The sequence below is a fragment of the Carica papaya genome, chromosome 8 (assembly GCF_054855325.1).
Source record: "Carica papaya isolate Zhongbai chromosome 8, ASM5485532v1, whole genome shotgun sequence".
In the NCBI taxonomy this organism is placed as follows: domain Eukaryota; kingdom Viridiplantae; phylum Streptophyta; class Magnoliopsida; order Brassicales; family Caricaceae; genus Carica; species Carica papaya.
In genome coordinates, this window is record NC_142316.1 from 30,216,968 (window position 1) to 30,239,186 (window position 22,219).

Below are 22,219 nucleotides of genomic sequence, written 5' to 3' on the forward strand. Positions count from 1 at the left end.
TGGGTGTTTGATTTGAATATCCAAATGAGCAAAAAGCAAAGAGCACTTATTCTCTCACTAGTTTGAGCCAATCAATTGCTTAATGAAGAGAGGTTTAAAGCTTTTGGTTCCTGCTTTTTGGCTTTTACTTGATTAAAACAGGCTTTTAGTTATCTCTTCCCTTTTACTTTTGAATCTGACACCTTCCCCCTTCACTGTTTAATCCAAAAAGTCCTTTTGGGGTATCTCCAATTTTTTATTTTTAAAAAAGTTTTATTTTCCTTTTAAATTCCCATCATAACCAACTACGTAATAATTGAAAATAATAATTGAAGTTTGAGATGATTCGAATTTGAGTATTATCTCCACTTCATCTCAATAAATAAAAAAAAAATTCTCACTACTAAATTTGACGTGACTCTCTCGTCTCGTCACTGCCATTTAAGATTTACAAATTGATTTTCTTGGACTTCACCCTTACATCTCCTGCCTGCTTCTTGAAAAGCCTATGGCGGCCTCTCAAAATCTCAAATTCAGAGCCCACAAATCAAACTTACATGTCTTTCTTTAAGCCCAATTTCGTAATCATCCAAATACATCACCCCCCTCTCTCAAAATGAAGGGAAAGGGAAAAGTAATCTTTATAATTAATTATCCCGCTGGTCAGAATCAACTTTACTGTGGTAAGTGTTCTTTTCCGCGGTGTTTGGTAAACTTGGGTTTTTTTTCCCACCCCCCCTTTCTTTTTGGCTTGTTTTTTTTTTTTGTTTTTATTGCTAATTTATATTATCCTGTGAATAATATTTATATATATGTATTTATGTACTAAAAGAATAAAAATAGTTAATTAAAAAGTTATCTATTTGACAAATGCAAATTAATCTAATAGTACATTTTTAAGGAAATATTGCATTTTAAAATTTTCGTTGAATTATTAGTAAAAATATTTCCTCGAAAATGAAACAAGTAAAAAGATTTACGTGTACCGAGTGAAGATTCCGTTTAATGTTTTTTAAAAAATTATAGCGTTCAACGAAAAATTCCCCAAATTACCCGCTTTCTTTTTTCATTTTTTAATATTACAAAACAATTAAATATATAAGTAAATTAATAAATAGATAAAAAAACGGCGCCGTTTGTTCCCCCAGAACAAAAAATCACTAGGAAGCAAACAAAACAAACTTCAACTGGCAGTCAAAACAGCTACTACAAACGTTCTCTTCATGTCCCTCTAGAAAACGCTGTCAATGGCCGCAAATTCTCCTCTTCCTCCTCCTCCTCCTCCTCCTCCTCCCCCCTCATCCTCTACATTTTCCAAACCCTAATCCTAGCAAAAGAGCAACCGAGAAAATAACTATCACCATGAAGATGCCGATTGTATTATTTCTGCTGATGATGATAACTCCATTTCTCTGCTTATCCATTGAGGACGATGTAATGTGCTTGCAAGGCTTGAAGAACTCGCTCACTGACCCACTTAATAGGCTAGACGGCTGGACCTTCACCAACAACTCCGTTGCCTCTGTCTGCAAGCTCACGGGTGTCTCTTGCTGGAATGAGAGGGAGAATCGCATCATCAGCTTGCAACTCACCTCTATGGAGCTCGCTGGTGAGCTCCCAGAGTCCCTCAAGCTCTGCCACAGCCTCCAGGCTCTAGATCTCTCCGATAACGATCTCTCGGGTCCCGTCCCCCCTCAAATCTGCTCGTGGTTACCTTACCTCGTCACCCTTGATCTCTCCGGAAACCGCCTCTCGGGTTCCATACCCCCTGAGATCGCCGACTGCAAGTTTTTGAACAGTCTCATCCTCAGCAACAATAAACTCTCGGGTTCAATCCCCTACGAGCTCAGCCGGTTAGATCGTTTGAAGCAGTTTTCTGTATCAGGTAACGATCTCTCTGGCTCGATTCCTTCTGATCTATCGAGATTCGGGCATGGCGGATTTGACGGGAACAGCGGGCTTTGCGGGAAACCCTTGTCGAAATGCGGTGGGTTGAGCGCTAAAAATCTTGCCGTGATTATAGTCGCCGGTGTCGTTGGTGCCGCTGGGTCTTTAATTATTGGTTTCGCGATTTGGTGGTGGTTCTTTTTCAGGGTTAGCGATAGGAAGAAGAAAGGTTATGGTGTTGGTAGTGTTAAGGATGACAGTAGCTGGGTTGAGTTGTTGAGGTCACACAAGCTTGTTCAGGTCACCCTGTTCCAAAAACCCATCGTGAAGATCAAATTGGCGGACTTGATCGCCGCAACCAACAGCTTTGATTCGGAGAATATCGTGATCTCAACGAGAACTGGGGTTTCTTACAAGGCCGTGCTGCCTGATGGGTCTGCGCTCGCAGTTAAGAGACTTAGAGTTTGTAAGCTTAATGAAAAACAGTTTAGGTCAGAGATGAATAGGTTGGGCCAGCTAAGGCATCCCAATTTGGTGCCTCTTTTAGGGTTTTGCGTCGTGGAGGAGGAGAGACTTTTGGTTTATAAGCACATGCCTAATGGCACATTGTACTCACAGTTACATCAGGTTGGGTTTGGTGTTGATCATGTTGGGGTTTTAGATTGGCCAACTAGGCTCAAAATTGGTGTTGGTGCGGCCAGAGGTTTTGCTTGGCTGCACCATGGTTGCCAGCCCCCCTATTTGCACCAGTATGTTAGTTCGAATGTGATACTTCTCGATGATGATTTTGATGCTCGGATTACAGATTTTGGATTAGCTAGGCTATTGGGTTCTCGTGATTCGAATGACAGCTCTTTTGCCAATGTGGATTTGGGGGAATTTGGATATTTAGCTCCCGAGTACTCTAGCACCATGGTTGCATCACTTAAAGGGGATGTTTATGGGTTTGGGATTGTGCTCTTGGAGTTGGTCACTGGACAAAAACCTCTTGAGATCAGTACTGCTGAGGAAGGATTCAAAGGAACTCTGGTGGATTGGGTCAATCAAGCGATAAGCAGTGGTAGAGGGAAGGATGTCATTGATAGATCTATATGTGGCAAAGGTCATGATGATGAAATTATGCAATTTTTGAGGGTTGCTTGTAGTTGTCTGGTGTCTAGACCGAAGGAAAGACCTTCTATGTACCAGGTTTACGAGTCATTGAAGAGCATGGCAGAGAGGCATGGCTTGTCTGAGCAGTATAATGATTTCCCGATGATATTTGGCAAACAAGATCCTGACTACAAGGATTAATCTTGGTGGCAACAAGACGAGAAGAGGAACTTCCTTGCTGTATTCTATGTTTCTTGGAGCTCTTAGCAATGGGTATGATTTCCATTTGAACAGGATCACCTGCTCTAACGCACATTTGTTTGATAATTCTGTAAATTACATTAAGTATTTTATGTACCGTAGCTTGTAGCTTTAGTGCAGTCAAAATAATCTGCTGTTTTCATCCTGGAGAAAGCTGTTTCTGTACCCTCAAGAGTTTGTTCTAAGCTGTTTCTTCAGGAATTTCTGTGCATGTATTTCTTGAATATTAAGGCAATTCTAATTTCATACCACATGAATTTACTCCTCTAGTGAACTCATTCTTCCAAATTGCTGATGTTGTGTTCATAATCATTCTAGATTGAATCCTTTGATTCTTTTCTTCCTTGGGTAATTATCTTTTATTACTGAAAATATCTCTGAACATATATGAATTACTTCCATAAGAACTGTCCTTGTTGTTTAGTTTTCAAGATCAACTTTGTACCCATTTCTTTTATTTCTATGAAGTCATATCAAGACAAAATTTTGTGAAAGGGACGAGAGACTTATTAGTTTATCCAAGTATGGCTAGTGAAGGAGCTTTCCTTGAATGTTTAATTTTCATGGCTCTCTTTTGGAGAATTCCTTTTCATCTCAAGAGTCTGTTTTATGGAGATAAATTAGAATAATTTGAACCAGAAAGTACTTCTGATTGGTCCAACGCATTCCACCACTTATCTGGTTAAAATTTTATCGGGGACCTCGGACCTCATTATTGATAAGTGCCAAAATGAGTCAGCATCATCATATACTGTTGTTTACAGAACCAAGAATCTCAATTATTATGATGTAAAAAACAATGGAAGCTGTTGCAGTGACAATAAGAGGGATTGAGATGGATTTTGAAGGAGCTATGCAGGCATGATGATTGAGAGGGAGGCTCGTGTATCAAGTTATGTAGTATGTAATTATGTATAGATATATGGAAATTTTGTGTCATTCATATATTTCTGTAACAGAAAGTATGATGATGTGTTTCTAGATGCGAAATTACTGAACTGATCAGATTAGTTGTGTGGATGAAGCAAGTAGAATAGAATATTATTGTGTGTGCAGTGTAAGTTACGATTTCAAGAGGTGCTTCTTGTTGCTATAATTGTTGAGGAATCGGGATTTGAAGGAATTGAATTGAAAATGTGCAGGTGTAGGAAGAGCATAACACAGAATACCCGTGACTGTATTAACTGCGTCCCAAAGGCAATGGAATTGGAGAGGAGAAGAAGAGATGGGGACCATGAAGACGGCATCGTTTGGTGAGTGGGCAATTTATGGCAAGAGCACATGCAATTGATCCCACATCGCCTAGGTCTAAGTATCTCTGTCAACCCAATCAATCAATCAACCCAACCTTGTTTGGCTTGGCTTGGCTTTCTAACCTAAAAGACTTTCAAATCAGATGGGTAGTTTCAATAATTTTTCAGAATTAGCTGACCCACCCACCAAATAAATACACACATGTACAATTAACCAACTGAATTTCAAAATAGAATATTTTCTCATTATTCATTCAGCCGTAGTATTTTTTTTTTCTTTTTAAGTTAATATGTCAACATTTTTTTTTTTTTTTTACATTACATGTTCCATATAATTGAATTGAAGTACCAATTTTAATTTTTTCTACACATATTTGCTGCTAGCTCATCTTCTCTAGATTTCCTTTTATTCCTTACATTGGATATTAGGGTTCGAATTGTAGTACAAATTATGATTTAAATTGAAGCTTACGTAAATGGGGGAGAGGTACTACGATGATACCATTAATTAAAAAAAAAAAATAACTCTTGGATTTGTTTGCTAAATAAAAATATTTCTTTAGTGTTACGTTCCCTAAATTCAAATGTATTTATGAATAAAATAAACAAAATAATTTTTTTGAAAATACTAAAAATAATATTCTATAAATTATAATTCCATTTTATTTTTATTACGATTTTTTAAATTATTAATTAATCAAAATAGAATTTGATTGATTTTCTTTTCTACAGGTGACCCATTGTGGTTTTCTTCTTAGGGCATACAGCCCCGATCTTGAGCCCTAAACCAATAGGCGCAAGCGGGAGAGCCCATTGTTGAAATTGAAAATGGGTCGGGTCAGGGTCTTATTCGTAATCCCATGGATCTCATTTCATGACCCAAATTTCATTTCCCCCCCCTTTCAAGACTACTGACCTGAGTCCGTCTTGTTTTTTATTTTCTTCTTAAAATTCCGAAATCAAGCGAAGAAGGGGAAGACCAGAGAAAGAATGCCGTCTCCGAATTCATCACGCTTTCTTCTTCTCCTGCTTATAGCAACTGTCCTCTCAGAATCATCTTCTATTCATATTGCCTTAGCAGATCAACAGTAACGCATCGACGCTTCTTTTCCTTGTTTCCGTGTATTATTCATCTAAAAATATCTATAGTAATTCATGCATAATATATCTATACACACACACACACACACACGCACGCATATATAAGTGTATGCTATTATTTGATGGCAAATCTTGCTAATTTATCTGCACACACACCGGCTCAAAATTCAATTTGCAGCCCTTTTCGCTTGAAAGATAATTTGTGACTTGATTAGTGCAGAAGCTCTGGAAGCAAGGGTACAACGAAAAGTGTAGCGAATAGAGCTCTGCTGAGCTTCAAGGAAGTTTCTGGAGGAACTAATGTAACGTTTGAATGCTCTCGCTCGGGTCCTTGCGTTCCCTGCCTCTACTCTGAAAAGGTTTTGATCTCTCCTTTTATTTTCATGGTTTCTTTTGTTTGGTTGGATTTGTTTTCGGGTAAAATGAATCTTTATTCATGTCTGGTTCCAATGGATCCTGTCGATTTTTGTGATGGATCTTATGTGATTTGAAGGGCGATCAGCTTAGAGTCTCCCGTTTAATTTTGGGAACTGAATTTCATGATAAATGAGTTTTGGAAATTTTGGATCTTTTTGTTCCTCGGATTGTTCTGTGAGAAGTTGCCCTCTTGTGTGCTGGGCTCTAATGCTTTCCTGTAAACATTCCTACTCGTCCTTCTTGCATTTGTAATCTTAGGCAAAACTAAGAGAGGGATACGAAAAGAGGAAAAGATATATAGCATAGCTGCAGTTTCTTCCAGTTAGCGCAGTTCGTCTGTTACAAAGTTCTATCCTAGTTCACTGGCATTTGGTAATCCAGTTTTTGGTGGTGAAGTTTGGTGTAGCCTTTAAGGTGATAAAAGGTTAAAAAAGTTTCCAATTTGATTTTAGTCTTCATTTTATCTTTCACTGTGGTTACTTACTTAGCTTTACTGTTGGGAAGGTTTCAAGTGTTATTATACTGGTATAGTATTTGGAATGGACGGCATGTTAGTTTAAGTGAGTTTTCTGTGGCCTGACGGGAGATATGATTGGATATTAGCATTAAGAATCATGGAGTTTCAAATTAATTTCTTCATTTTATGTTGAGACTGTGTCCGCTGATATTTAGTTCCGGACTGTATTCCATAGAATAGAATAGGACTGAAAGAACAATAGAAATGTGAGAGAAGTTCATTGGAAAGTAATATTTTAACTTCAAGTTAGTTTTATATCCAACTCAAGTTAAGTGTTTTTGTGATTCCTTCATTGATAAGTGGGAGAACAACTTCATGCTTACGGATTTGATAATATGAGTAGAGATGATTAAATTATGCATATATATGACTAACTTCATTATGCATATATATGACTAACTTCTTCATATTAAATAATTGAACTTTCAAAATTGAATGAGAATAAAATGTTTTTGAACCAAATGTATAAAGCTTTTGGACCGAATATTGCTAGTCCAACAACTATTAGAATTCAACTCACTTACTCTCAAAAGCTCAAACTCAACTTATTAGTAGTATGCAACTTGAACTCTTATATAGAGGGGGATAATCACATGCCTTTATGATGTGAATATGAATATCATAATATTCACCATTCTAAGCTTTAATATCCATTTCAAGTATATTCACAACTACCATGTTGGCATGTGTTATAATATGATTTATTGGTAGTATGTGATTTGAGTTCTTATAAGAATAGAAGCAATGAAATATCACAATCTTCACCAATTTTTTTGATCTAGATATCTGGCTTACAAAAACTCCAACTTAACTTTTTAGCAATATGTGACTTGGTCTTTATATGAAAGAGAACAATCATGTTATTTTTCAACATGTAATTAGGATTTCACAAAATGCAACCTTAGCTGTCATGGCAATGACCTAATCTAAAACCACAACAACAAAATCTTTGGTAGTATAAGTTGTGCATCAAATTACTAACTCTCAAATATAGGCCAGGGTCGGGAGAGAGGTGCCTGTTCGTTGGGCACACCTATTGTTTACAACCGTTGGGACTGCTCAATCAAGTGCATGTAATCAAGTGGGAGCATGATCTAATTATTCTTCTATCCTTTCCCTTTACAATTATTTTTCGTTTTACTCTTTTTCCTATGATACACATTGAGAAGCTTCCTTAGAGAGTCTAAGAGTTTGTTGTTTACTGAACTCCATTCAAGTGGTTCTAAGAAAAAAATTCTTCTTTCAACTCTGCAACAGAATCGAAAAAAAGTAGCATGGCACATTTATGTCCTTTCATATCTTTTACATGTGGGTATCAATGACCTGACCAACAATAGAACTGAATTTGTAATATTTGTTTATATGTCATGTCAATGCTTGCAATAGCATTTGTTGTTTTACTTGCTTTATATCCTGTATGCTATTATGAGGTAAACTTGATGCAGATTGTAAACAGGCTAAGGAGGTTTCTTTTCAGTGTTAGAAAATATAATGTAATTTTAGTATTTTCTTATGCTTTATAATGTGTAAGGATGTAGGAAATATTACCTAGATTTAGGAGTTATTTTCATTATATCTTTTTGTTTCCTTCTTTCCTTAAATGAGATGGACACCTTACCATGGATGGGATGGTGTGGCAAACTCCGAGTTGCCAACTTGTGTCGCACTTTTGATTGATCCTAAAGTGGTGAAAAACCAAGTAACCTACTAGTGTCACCTCTAATTGGTCCGTAAATGAAGTTTAACTCTCTAGTGGCCAACTTTTGAGTGGTCCGAAAGTGGTAGCAAGCCAACTCGTGTCATCTCTTTTCTTTTTTTGGTTGAAATAACTTGTGTCATCTCTTATTAGTCCATAGATGGTGAGAACTCTCTAGTGGTCAGCTTGTCTCTTTTCTCATTGGTGCAAGAGTGGTATCAACTTTTTATTGGCTAACCAGTTTGCAGGTTGGTATTGGTTCTTTTTATCATCTATTTTTGCTATATAAGGCAACTCTATTCTATTCTCTTTTAAGATTTTCTTCTTCATTCTCGCTTCTTTCCCCTTACTCTTTTTCCTCACCTTGATTAAATTCTCTCTTCGCTTCCTATTCTTCTCTTTCTACCCTTGTATTTTTCTCATGAGCATTGTTAATTCCATATTAGTTAGTGATTGTGTGACTGAGCGGTGTTTCAGTGATGCAAAACAGGAATAGGCTAAGATGGTTTGTTTTAAGTGTTAGAAAATACTTTTGTAATATTTATGTAATTTTACAGTTTATTTGTTTTATATTGTATAGGTTATTTAGAAAGTATCGAATAGATTTACAAGTCATTTGATTTTATTTTCTTGTTATTTTCTTTCTTAGTAGAAGGTGGCTTCTTATTATTAATGGAATGGTATAAGACCTTATTTTCTATTGGTCCTTATAGATGCTAGAATTTTGATTGGTTCAAAGATGGTGGCAGTCCGAATTGGCAAACTTGTATTGCCTCTCATTGGTCCATAAACAGTGGCAGCCCCCTTGCAACCAACTTGTCTCAACTTTCGGTCTATAACTGGTGGCAACTCCTCGTTAGACTAGTAAGTCAGCAGGCTGCTATTGATTCCTTTTTTCATCATTTTTGGATATATAAGACACTTAGAGTAATGCGAAAAAGGATGAAAATGATGATTCTTTTGTTTTGAAAACTTTGAAGCATGTTTCTAAAAAAATCCTGTTTGCTGCTCTATTCTCTAGACGGTAGAAAACAATAAAGCAGAAACAGAACTTTAGTGGGAAATGTACTTCGAAATCTATTGAAAACTAAGTCTTCATCATCCTTTTTTCATTCCATCTAGTGTCTTATGTAGCAAAAATGAGGGAGAGAAGAATTAATAGCACGTATCCAACTCATTGGTCCAATTAAAGGGTTGCTAGAAGTCTTGGGCCAATCAGAAGTGACATAAGGTGGCCACTAGGTAGTTTCTATAATCTATGGACTAATGAGAGGCGACAAAAGTTGGCCACTTGGTGTTGTCACCACCTTTAAACCAAGCAAAAGTTTGACACCAAAAAGGACCAATACAAAACGGGGTGTCACATTATCCTATCAATAGTAAGATACTACCCCATTGTAAGAAAGGAAAATAATAAAAAGATAAAAAAAACTCATAAATTTGGCTAATATTTCATAAACAAGCTGTATATTAGAAAATACATAGAAATAGTAAATTACATATATATATGATAAAAATATTTTCTAATATCAAAACAATCCATATCTGCCTGTTTCCATTCTGGGTCAATCGTACAATACTGCATTCCTGTTTCTCTATCTTTGAAATTCGTTCGTCTTTCTACCACAGTTTGCTTTTCCTTTCATTTTGTACTTATTGGTCCTTTTTAAATGTTTTGAAATTTTTGTGTAGAATGATGAAAAATATCGATGTAGTGAGACCGGCTACCGAATTCCTTTGAGGTGTGTGGAGATCCAAGATGATAAAAATGCAAATGGGAGAAAGACTGTGAATGGTAGATCTGATCTTGAAACCTCTTTGGATGGTACAAAACCACATGCGGAGCTGCATGATGCAGAACGACTTCTTGCTGTAAAACTTAGAAGCTTACTGGAGGATTCATCCACATCAAGGGGTGGATCACAAGCTTATATTACTTACAGAAGCTGCATACCAGCTGTAAATGAAGAGAAGTTGTCGGTAATTGGTTTCGAGGTACGCACATTATTAGAGCTCACTTTATTTTGCTATCCAATCCACGTCTTTTTTTGCCCTTAATTATTGGACTCTGGCATATTATGTGGAGTTGAATTCTCATTCTAGGATTCCGAAAAGTAAACATAGCCATGTTGAGAATTATATTTATTGTATTTAAATTACTGAAATTATTAACTCTTCAACTTTTAGGGGATGGCAAGATTCCCCCGAGGAACCTATCCAATCATGAGTGCCTTATTCTTAAATTACTGATGTTATTATCTGAAGACTGTATTCTGCCGTCCTAAAAAGGGCTGTGCATTTTTGTCTTCTGGATTTTTGAGGAATGACTTGATCTTGCTTCTTTAATGATGTGCATGAGTTGGTATGCTGGCATTTTTAGCATCCTGCTTTATGTATTTTCTTTAGGAAAACTTGCACCCTCCCTATTTACTAATGAGCTATCATCTAGCATCCGTAACCAATGCATGCCTGTAATTATTAGATAAAATCATCTAATATATGTATTTTGTGCTATACTGGACAGGGGATTATGTTGGGTCTATTACTTATCAGCGGGTCAGTAGTGTATGTGAGAAGAAAGCGGACTGTTGCTGCAGCTGGAGTGGTACCAGGGAGGATTCAGACCAACTCTAGGTTTTAATTTGGAGGCCAGTTATTCAATTGGTAAGAAGTATATATCACTCTTAACACAACAGTTTCTTTTTCCCCCCCGGAACAGAAGCATTCAGCAAGTAAACCCTATTAAGATTCAGGCCGAGTGTATACTAATCATGTGTTGTTTGCGTTTCTCTTTTTCTGTATTCTATATTTGATAAATAAATCATTTTCTAATGAACATAGCTTGGTTTTTTCATTTGTTCCTGGGTTAGCCTCAGTTACCAAATATTTCTTAATTGTTGCTGACGGGTTTAAGTCAGTGGCATAAGGCCTCCTCTCATTGCCTCGGTGTCTTTTTGAATACCTAACCAACTATAAACATTTCAACGTACTGCTTTCCTAAGCAAATAAACAAATATCATTCTAACATTCAATCAAGTTTAGCACCACAATTTTGCTTTTCCTTTTCTTAGTTTCCTAATTTGACAGGAATTCATAATTTCTTACTCAAATTGTCAGTAAAATTTTTATTTTTATTTTTTTAAATAAAAAATTAATTTTCAAATTCATATTACCAGGTGGGATTGACTTTGAACAAATGAAAGCCACTCTCTTTCTGTGATTTTACTCTTGACATGACTGCCCAACTTGGTTTAACTTATCTGTACGTATATGCATATATGTATATACACAGACGCAGACACAGATATATATATATATATATATGTAACATTTTGCTGGAATTTGTGCTGGTGAGCTTCTTGACACAGCAGTGAGTAGAGGTTGAGGTTGCACAGATGCCACTGACGGTGACAACATAATCAACACACCGTACCGTCTCTTCCTCTCCCCACTGCGCCACTACGGCAATTCAGCTTACGTGTATGGTAAGACTGAAATTATAAAAACAAAACCAGAAATATATGGTATTATTGTTTTTACTTCTAAATTTGTAAATTTTCATATTTACCTTTTATTTTGTGCAAAATTATTAATTTTAACTTATTTTCTAAATATCTTTTATTTTTTAGTTTTAATTTATTCAGTCGTGAAGTTTTTGCTTTAAATTATGAGCACAATTTTATTTTTTAACAAATAAGCAGTATCTTATAAAAGTGACAAATCATGAATATTAGTATTTAATTGTTCAAAAATATTGATAGTTAAGAACTGGAAGTTACCATAATATGTTTTTTCTTTTGAAAAAAGTTGGATGAGTGGGGGAAACACCAAATTCTAAACAATTAAAACCCTCTTGAAAATAATTGAGCTTTTCTTACAGAAAAAATAAAAAAAAATAAAAAAAAAAAAAGGAAGAAAGAAGCAAAGCGCACGCCTCTCTTCTTCCCAGTCCATCTCTGTCTATATTTCTTGTTCAATGTAACTGCTTTTTTTGTCCCAAAAAAACAAAAAAAAAGATTGACCAGAGCTAAGTTATTTACATTATTGGTTTGATTGGGTAGAGTTTTAAACTAATTTAAGTAGCGACTTACACCAAAGTGGTTTCTTTACACAAAATTCAGAATGAAAACTGACACAGCCCCAAGAGAGGGAGAAGTCAAAGTTTGTCTGAACATCAACGGAAGCAGTAGCAGTAGGTTTCATGTTCTTCTTAAACCATTTTTTAATCTTCCGGCCAACCCTAACAATAATCATCTGTTCGTCTTTCTTCTCTGCAATTTCCTTCTGGAGAGAAATTCCTAGATACTGCTGTATCCAACCTGCAACAAGATCTTCATGGCTGCCCCCAGAAGAACAATCACGGACTCCTCCTGGCTGCTCGTGTAATTCCTTCCTGGCCCAAATATTCAACAAAGAAGAAAGTGTATGCGTCTTCTTCTTCTTTTTGCTGCAATTCTTCGCCTCATTGTCTTCCATGCCGCCGCCAAGTTTTCTCCAAAGGAATCTGGCATCTGCTTCAGCCATCCGAAACAGCTTCTCCATGCTTGCTTTCACTTGATGTTCGACGTCCTCATTGACTGATGCTATTCTGCTTGAATGCATATTCTTCTTCTTCTTCTTCAAAGGGAGATAGATATCGGAACTTTTTTTTGCTATGAAGAAGAGATTTATATAGGAATGGAGGAGGATTAGATATGGTAATTTCTCCTGAATTATTGGATTTATTATTATTTTATTCTTAAAAGGGAATAAATTATCTTTCCAACTTAATAAATTCCTAAATTTTTTGTATATGAATTTTCCTGAATTTCCATTGAATCAATCCTACAAAATTATTTCCTGTCTTCATTCTGATTTTTTCCTCTTTAAATTCTTATTTATTTATTTATTATATTTTCATTAGTATAAATGATATTTTATAGATAAAAGCGTTTTAAATTAAATTAATAATATAATTTTATTAGACTATTGAAAGAGGAAAGATGTAGAGCCTGCAATTCTGTAAATCGTAGACTTCATAAGCTCACTGGACCTTCTGGTCTTTTTTTCCTAATATAGACGTGATTATTAAGTGTTTTACTAGGGTAGATGAAATGAAAATCTTCATGTGTCTGTATATATATATATATATATATATCTATTACCTTCAGTTCTTTCTGTTACATAGTTTTTGTAAAGCATTTAGATAAGATGCATACACTTTTAAAAGTAGATTTACCCAAATTCATTTAATCCGACCTGTTTGGATTCAAATCAACATAAATTTTTGAGTTTTGGCTTGCAAGAAGAGAGAGACGGATTAGGGTGGGTTCAGGTTTAATATTCCAAAATTTATTTAAACTTAACCCACAATGTATATGTTTTTTTTAATTTTTTATTATTCTAAATGTTTATATTTATATGAACAAATAAAATATATTATATTAATATTGATAAATATATTTATTATATATATATATTAATAAATATTTTTTTTATAGCGACCCGTGATTTAAATAGAGTCACGAATGTTTAATTATACTAAATCATTTAATATACAGTAGTTCATTTTAAAAAATAAAGAATTTAAGTGAGTTCCATTCCAAATTTTATTACAATTATTTACATCACTCCATTCCGATATCTATATTCTCAAAGCTAAATAAATTTTTCGAGTTTGAAAATATAATCTCAATACCCTTTACGGACTACATGGTCTCTGCATGCATCAGGAGTTTGGTTACTGCTTTAACTGATTTGGATCTGATTGTGAAATATTCTATTCTAAAAAAATACAACGTGATGAACTACACTTGCTCAATAAAAATTATTTAACAAGTTAATCTACAAACTGTAATTAGTACAAGTGGGTTTTCCTGCACTCTACCCCCAAGAGCGTCTAAATTACTAAATTCTTTAATCTCTTAAAAATTTGGGTGCATTCTTTGTAACTACCTAAATATATTAATGTTATCAATTATATTTTCACTAGTATTGTTCATTTACCTTTGCCTCACATAACAATTAAATTTTTCATTAAGATATAAGATAATCTATAATTATTAAGAGTTTTAGATTTTTAATTACTATACTCACACTATAATTATTCTCACTTCCTTTATAATAAATGCAACAATCTCAGTATTAAGGAACTACAATGTAAATACTAATTTAGCGTACTATTCATATCTTATATCACAAGTAGATATCTGTGTCTCATCGTACGATACCGTTTACATCATTATCAAGAGGAAATATTCAATACTACCACTAACACATGGACATAAATCACCAATAAATGCCAATAGAGACCATACGATACTACCAACAGACGAGCTCAAACTCGACCGTAACGACCACACACACACCCGTCCCTCTGCTCACCTAGTATGGTACAGGATATTACACGCTCTTTGGGACGGGTTCACCACTAGACCGTAGCTGGCCACACGCACACACACACATCATCCTCCCAAAAACACAATCATTGGAGTCACAATTGTATCCTCACTAATACAAAAGGACTTAAAACGTAATTGCATTCATACGAGATCACACAGTAAGTACAATGCACATTATCATCAATAATCTCTCTCGTCCAAATGAAAGAGTTCACATAAATCATATCCACATATCAACTGTATCATGGCTACACACGCACACAACCCTTCTTGATAGATGATTAAATGATATACCAATTCAAACACATCACATTCTCAAAACTTATGTTTTTCTTTCCATCTCACTTTACCTGTATCTTCTCAATATCTTTTTAAATCCTCCTTCCATGATCCTTCATTTTGTATTCGCTTATTTATTTTATGTTACTTACCTAATTCTTCCTTTCTTACGTATACTTTTCTGTTAAGTTTTACAATTCCCTTATCATCCTTACTATTGTCTTATTTTGAATATCTCGTAATATTTTTTATTTACTTTCTAGTTAATTTTCTCTATCTCTTGTTTAGTTTTAAATTATATTTTTGTAACAATCGTTCGCTAATAAATACTCATGAGGCTTCATTGTAGTAATGTTCCTTGTTATTGTCTACCTAAGTTTAATTATAGTAATTTTATCATCATTCCCAACTTTATTATCTACTAAGGCCCACTATCAAATTTAAAACTAGTCAAGTCCAATAGGTATATCAGTCTACATATTAACCCATTTAAAATCATCAATTTAATTTATTTTGAATTATTTGGACTATCAATCCACCGTCCCTATTATAAGTCTCTTTCCTTTTATTTTTACCGGACTTTAATTTTTGACACAACTCGTTATTTTGTTATTAGTCTCGCCCGTTTGTCATATTATTCTAAAATTTTATCATGGATTCAGGCCCATATATAGATCCATTTTCTTAATTATCACTTGCTTTACTCTAATTAATGTTCACTATTTTTAAAGGGTTTTTGTTTTAGCTTCACAAAGTGAATTAGGTTTATTCGTTTGAACTATTCGAAATAGGCCCATTTTAAGACTTTGGGGTTAAATTTACTAGGACCGACTCTCTTTATTTATTGGACTTAGCCCACTCATTTTTTTTAAAGGATCCTAGACTTCCTGCTGGGTCAAGATTGCTTCCCCATGTTTGGCCCGTTTGCGATTTGGCTTAAGCCCACTATCAAGTCCAATCTTGACTTACTAGAAGCCCAAAACTAAACTTAGAGCCCCACCCACTTGGAGTCTTATCCTTTGTTGCTCTTACTGGCTCTCAACATTGTCATCAACAATTCCTGACTCTTTCTATTGACATAAGATCCAAATAGAATCACAACTTATATACATTCCAATAACGACGATTATAAACCCCCTATCTCTTATAGCTTTCAATTTTATCAAATTAAAACATGATTTAGATTGCACTAATTCATAATCTAGGTTAACATGTTAGATGAATCTTACCTTTCTTAAGTCTTTGGTGGTTGAGCTTTGATCGCAGTGATGATTCTTTGCTACTCTTTGAGCTTCACTTACAAACAAACAATAACACTATATTGCCACGAAACCATATTTAAAAGGAATAGACACGTTTTAAGTTCTGACATGGAAAAGAGAAAAGGAATACTCACCTCATATCGTGTTAGCATTTGCTAGAGTCAGAGGAGCTTGTCTTTGTCCTTCTGCCACTCCCCTATACCTCGCCTATCCGGCCTCCCTTTCCTCTCCTTTATTTTCTCTCTCTCTCTCTCTCTCTCTCTCTCTCTCTCTGTGGGGTTAAATGGAGGCTAAGGTTTATTTAAGGGTTAAAAGGGAGCTTATACATGGTTTTTTTGTGACTTTAGGCCATTGGATCTCAAGATTAAATTATGACCGTATGATTTTTGGAGTGTTACGTTTTTAATTTTTATTAATATAAATAATTATATTTATATTAATATAATAGAATAACTAAATCGCATTTAGTGCTACAATATGAAAAAATAAAGAAAAATTCAAATCCACATTGGGTTTGGACATGTTTTGTTTATAGAGGTGAGTTGAATTCAAATGTGGTAAAATATACTTCGAACCCATTTTATTATTATATTTTTTAGAGAATGTTTGTAAAAAAAAAAAAAATCAAAGTATAAAGGAAAAAAACTCAAATTAAAAACTCAGAAACCAGAAAGCATTTAAAAAAATCTTGAAATTGAGATTAAAACAATTTCTTTTCCTTTTTTTAATGATTCATCTTCTCTTTGTAACCTAAATGAAGGGATGATCTCTTACTCTTTTTTGTATTTTACATGTCTAAGTTAAAAGTATATATGTATATGCACTGTTCTCTAAATTATCTATCTAATGTTCAATAGAATATAGATAAAATTTGAACTTATATTCTCTTAATAGAAATACACAAATGGATTTCAATCTACAAGTTTTATAAGAGACATAAAGCAAATACTATTGTTTAGTAGTAAATATTGAAGGAGAAAAGTTTGTGAGCTCCCACTGGCTTTAAACTGGTGAGTGGTGACCGCATAGATTCATGTCTTTAGGTAGGCCCTCCTGTCTGTAACACATGTCTACTTACTCCACTCTCCTTATAAAATCAATCAATATTCACTTACAAAGTTGTTGTGTACGAATCCATTCAAGATTTATTGTTATTTTTTTTTAATGCACACACATATATACACACACACGTACATATACACACTCCTATGTAAGAACCATGGCTAAGTGGGATGTAAATGATTCAGTAATTATATATCTAAAGCACTGAACTTGCAATTTTGTTTTAGAAGAAGATAATAATTTTGTAGAAACAGATATGAAAGTTTCAATCTGTCAGATTAAAATTTTAAATTATATGGAATTAAATTTCACACCCATATATATATATATATATCTATGTATGTATGTATGTTCGTACATGGGTTGTGCTCTAGTAATTGAAGAGAAAAGAAAGAACAAAAACTGAATTTACCGAAATTTAATTGAAACTTTATAAATCAAATATGTTTACTAACAAATAATAAAATACTAATAATTAGTAATGTAAGAATAATAAAATAATTTCATGTTGCATGCAATTTCACATTTCAATAAAACTTGAAATACACAGTTTTAATTCTATATAAAATTTCATATCAAGTTTTTTTTTAATCATTTTTAAAGAATTTACTATGTTTTAATTAAATTAAACACACCTATAAAAATTTTAAATTTGTTACAAGTATAATCTGAAAATATATGTACATAATCACCAGCCCAATGACAATAAATAGTACGTACTGAATAGTAAAAAGAGATTCCACCATGGAAGATAAAGAAGTAGTTCAAGTTAGAATAGTACTTGAAGCTTTATCCTATATATTAATCATATCTATACATGCTCATAAAGTGATGGAGGTTTCTGTACAATACATATATATATATATATATGTACACACACACACACACATATATATATATATACAGTGACAATTAAAGATTCGGAAAATCTAGTTAGCCTAATTAATTAACCTGTGTGCATGTTAATGTTGTTTAAATGGTCGCCAACTAGATGGGTTTTGTGCTGCTAATTTTACAAGTCCCTTTTTGAATGGATTTGATTCCAAAAACAAAAAAATCTTTTAACACAACCTTCAAATCAACTAATTTTTAATTATGACTATCTTGAACAGTTTCGTCAACAGAAGGGGGACTGGCGGCTACAATAATATTTCTATATCATACAAATTCTAAATCATTTGGATTGACAATATAAGATATTGTTGGGAAAAAAAATAATATAAATATGTAATAATATAAGTAAAGAATTTTTAATATATTTGTAAGTAACATTAGAAAATATTAAAAAAATTACATATTTATTCATAATTTTAAATATACTAAACATTCACTGAAAGATTCTATTGAAATAAAGATGAGCCGTCAAAAACGTAGAAAAAAATATAATAATTAGTTGATCAAATCTACTATAGATCGTATATACACGGTAATTTGAGTCGTTGACTCATATAGAATCTCTAGAAAAGATGATCAAGTTAGGAAAGAGAATTAAGTCGGCTCTTGCAATTAGATTACTACTGAATAGCAAACAACATTATCATATTATTTACGTTCGACGTAACATTAGGTTTTGTTGTTGTTTAAATTTGAATTACGATTGACATATATATATATATAGAGTAACGACGGTACAAATTAACAAAAGCAAACATGTAATCATTTATACCACATATAAGGGTAAAATTGTTTAATAATAAATGGATTAATATAATTACTATATTTTACCTTGAAGAAGAAGCTGCTATTACAGCAAGAAAGCAAGCATAGGATTCTTCATACACTAAAAACTTTAAATGTTTCTACTGTGAGATTCAGATATGTGGTATGGATAAGACAAAATGTGCCATATGCTTTAATTACCCATATGAAGCAAGGCGTGCTATAATATTCCCCTCACCAAAAAAAAATAAAATAAAAAATAAAAAATAAAGAAAAGAAAAGAAAAGAAAAGAAAAGAAAAGAAGCCTCTCTCCTTGGTGCTTCTCTCTCAAGTCTATTCTATTATATATACTTCATATTCATCTTCATCTATGTATATAATCATTCTCTTATTCCCCGGGATCACACTTGATTGTGTATGTATATATATATATACACACACACACACATTATTTGTATTAATTAAATTGAGTATGCCGCCTCAACTAAGAGTGGTTCAAGTGATTAAGGCATAAAGATGTGGACCATGGGTGCCGCAATTGTTAAAGTTACTAGCTATATAAGATATCACCATCATTCAATACTATATATATATATATATAATTAAAGTATATATTATAAAATAATAGTTGTGGGTATTTAAGTATAAGCTAATTATACTTATGTTAAAATTCTTTACTATATGGCTGCCTTCAGGGTGACCATATATATATATATATACATACATATATACACACACACACACACACACACGTTTGTTTGTGTATTTGACGACCAGAAAAAATTATGAATTGCCCTTTGAATACCATGCTTTGGTGCGGCTTGACCAGTTCGGCACTGATTATTAGAAGATTCTGAAGCCTGGATTTTCAGCCGTACATATTAATATTTCAGTCAAAAAAATCATAAAAGTAAGTGAAGACTATCTCATTCAAGAGCAAGCAAGGTTTTGCATGGCTCAAGTGGCAAAGTTGAATTTATTCAAACTTCGTTAAAAATCTTACAATAAATAGTGTTTATGTGTTAATTAATTAATAAAAATATAAACTTTTTTTTTTAAAAGAAATTGTTTAACTAAATAATTACTACATTTCTTTTTTATAAAAAATTATAATTTTAATTAAGCTGTATTTTATTATATATCTTTATTTATATATTATTTTTATTTTATTATAATTGATTTATTGTATATAAACTATGAATTAATAAAAAAAATTTAGAAGTTCGAAATCTTTGTCAGATTCAATTAAATTATTGATTAAATGAGTGTAAAACTTTTCGGTAAAAAGCCAAACATACATGTGACCATATCGATATAAGTTTAAGATGAAGTCATTTGGAATATGTACGTATGTGAGTGACATGCATATTAGTTATAATATGTATATATATTAATGCTTAAATAACTTGCTTTATATAAGTATAACCACTTGTTATACCACTTTGGATCCTTTAATTATCAAGCTTTTCTATTCAGTATACGTAATGGTATATACGTACATATATGTAGATATTGGTGAGTCTTTTGGTATATATATAAATAATCTGCATGAAAATACACAAAATCAAAGCAAAAGAAAAGGTTGTTGTATAAGAACCTTACAGTATAATAATAATAATAATAATAATAATAATAATAAAAGGGTTCCCTCCATGTCAAGTTCGAAACCAGCTGTGTGGCCTCCTCTCTCAGCGTTTGAGAAAGTGCATGCAACAGAATCGCTTCAACCTATAAAGCGTACCAACCACCCCAATCTCATCAACCAAAAAAACCATATCTATATATATATATATGTATACATATACACACACAAATATATACTTGCCTTAACCTAGCTATCTACCTTCCTTCATCTCTCTCTCATCTCTCTTATTGATTTCTTTCTTCCCCTTCTGATCTCTTCAGTTTATACGTACACTTATGGAGTTATGATGAAGCCATTACTTTGATCTCCTGGTTAATTATTTTCTTCCATCTCTTGGTTCCTACAAGAGTAAATTATATATATATATATAAAATATGGGGAGTAGCAGGTGCATGAGTTGTAAGGTGGTGATGTTTAGATTAGTTGCAGCGATGGGGATTGTGTGGCTTTTGTTGGTTGGAACCCTGAAAAGTGAAGAAGAAATCAAGTGGAAGAGGACGTTGATGACTCCGTCGTCTACTGCAAATCCCAAGCAGGAAAAGGTTTTTCCAGACGATTATTCTATGGTCAATCCTGACTTAGATCTCAATTACATGAACAAAAGGAGAGTTCCCAACGGACCAGATCCTATTCATAACAGGTGATTTTCGTTATCTATACCTATCCAAAACATAAATATAGATACCCACACACCCACACACATAAAAAGAGACTATATATATATATATATATAAATATGTTCTAATAGATATACCCCCAAGGAACATACATATGCAGGTGATCTTGGCTTGTATTTACTTTTTCGTTTTTCTTTTTCTGAGTGATATTGAAGTGCATATAAGGGAGAAAACCATAAAAATCTTTTCCTTTTTTCGTTTTCTTTCTCCTTAATTTGAGATGTAATAAATTGAAGACAACTCAAGTAATTCTATTTTTGGCTAAACTATTTGTAGTTTACACACACACACACACACATATATATATATATGTTAATTTTCTGAATTTAATTGCTCATAAATTCTCACGATCTACCATTTCTTTTCTAATTAATATAGTAACTGCTTAATTTAAATTGAATTTCACAATATTAGTGCCTAATTTTTCATGTTATAATCCTTTATTTGGCACTAATCTCTTAATCTAATAATTAAATTTTTTGAACTAATTTCTAAACTTGAATTTAACATTAAAACAAAAGGTTTTTTTTTTTATATAGTAATAAATACTAATATTCCTCTAAAAAATTCTCAGAAAAAAAAAAACAATAGTAAATATTAAACCCAATTAATAGTCACGTGCACTTTCAACTGTTACATTGGTATTTTATTAGAGTTTATTGAAATCACAAGTGAGTAGTAACTTAAAAACATACAAACACAGAGATAATGAAGTATGTGCATGGACTTTATTCCATCCACATATACATATATGTACATACATATATATATATACACACACACACACACACATATGTATTCGTCCATTCATTAAAATCTCATTTACTTAAAGCTAATTATGGTTCCCTTTTCCTTTTTCTTTTTAACTGCATTTATAACACCTTTTTACCTTGTGTTTTCTTTTCTTTCCTCTGTCCCTACTTTTCCTTTAAGCAAATCACCCACTACGTGTACTACTCTAATTTATTATAAATTACGAAAATTTTAATTAGTTTATATTTTTTATTTTTCTGTGAAAAATTGTAGTTTTGAAAAAAATTATGTTTTATGA

The 22,219-nt window shown here is 33.0% G+C and overlaps 2 protein-coding genes across 2 annotated transcripts; both read left to right on the top strand.

Moving 5' to 3' along the window:
* The first annotated feature begins 1,156 nt into the window (after positions 1-1,156).
* LOC110822631 (Leucine-rich repeat protein kinase family protein) lies at positions 1,157-4,855 on the top strand. Its single transcript, XM_088208990.1, has 2 exons — positions 1,157-3,231; positions 4,362-4,855. Exon 1 carries the CDS (start codon positions 1,342-1,344, stop codon positions 3,157-3,159), a length of 1,818 nt encoding a protein of 605 aa, XP_088065116.1. The 5' UTR covers positions 1,157-1,341; the 3' UTR covers positions 3,160-3,231; positions 4,362-4,855.
* Positions 4,362-11,057, top strand: LOC110822632 (structural polyprotein). The gene is made up of 5 exons (XM_022052782.2): positions 4,362-4,472; positions 5,205-5,560; positions 5,794-5,932; positions 9,896-10,198; positions 10,728-11,057. The coding sequence occupies exons 2-5, from the start codon at positions 5,463-5,465 to the stop codon at positions 10,842-10,844; spliced, it is 657 nt and encodes a 218-aa protein (XP_021908474.1). The 5' UTR covers positions 4,362-4,472; positions 5,205-5,462; the 3' UTR covers positions 10,845-11,057.
* The last annotated feature ends 11,162 nt before the right edge of the window (positions 11,058-22,219 follow it).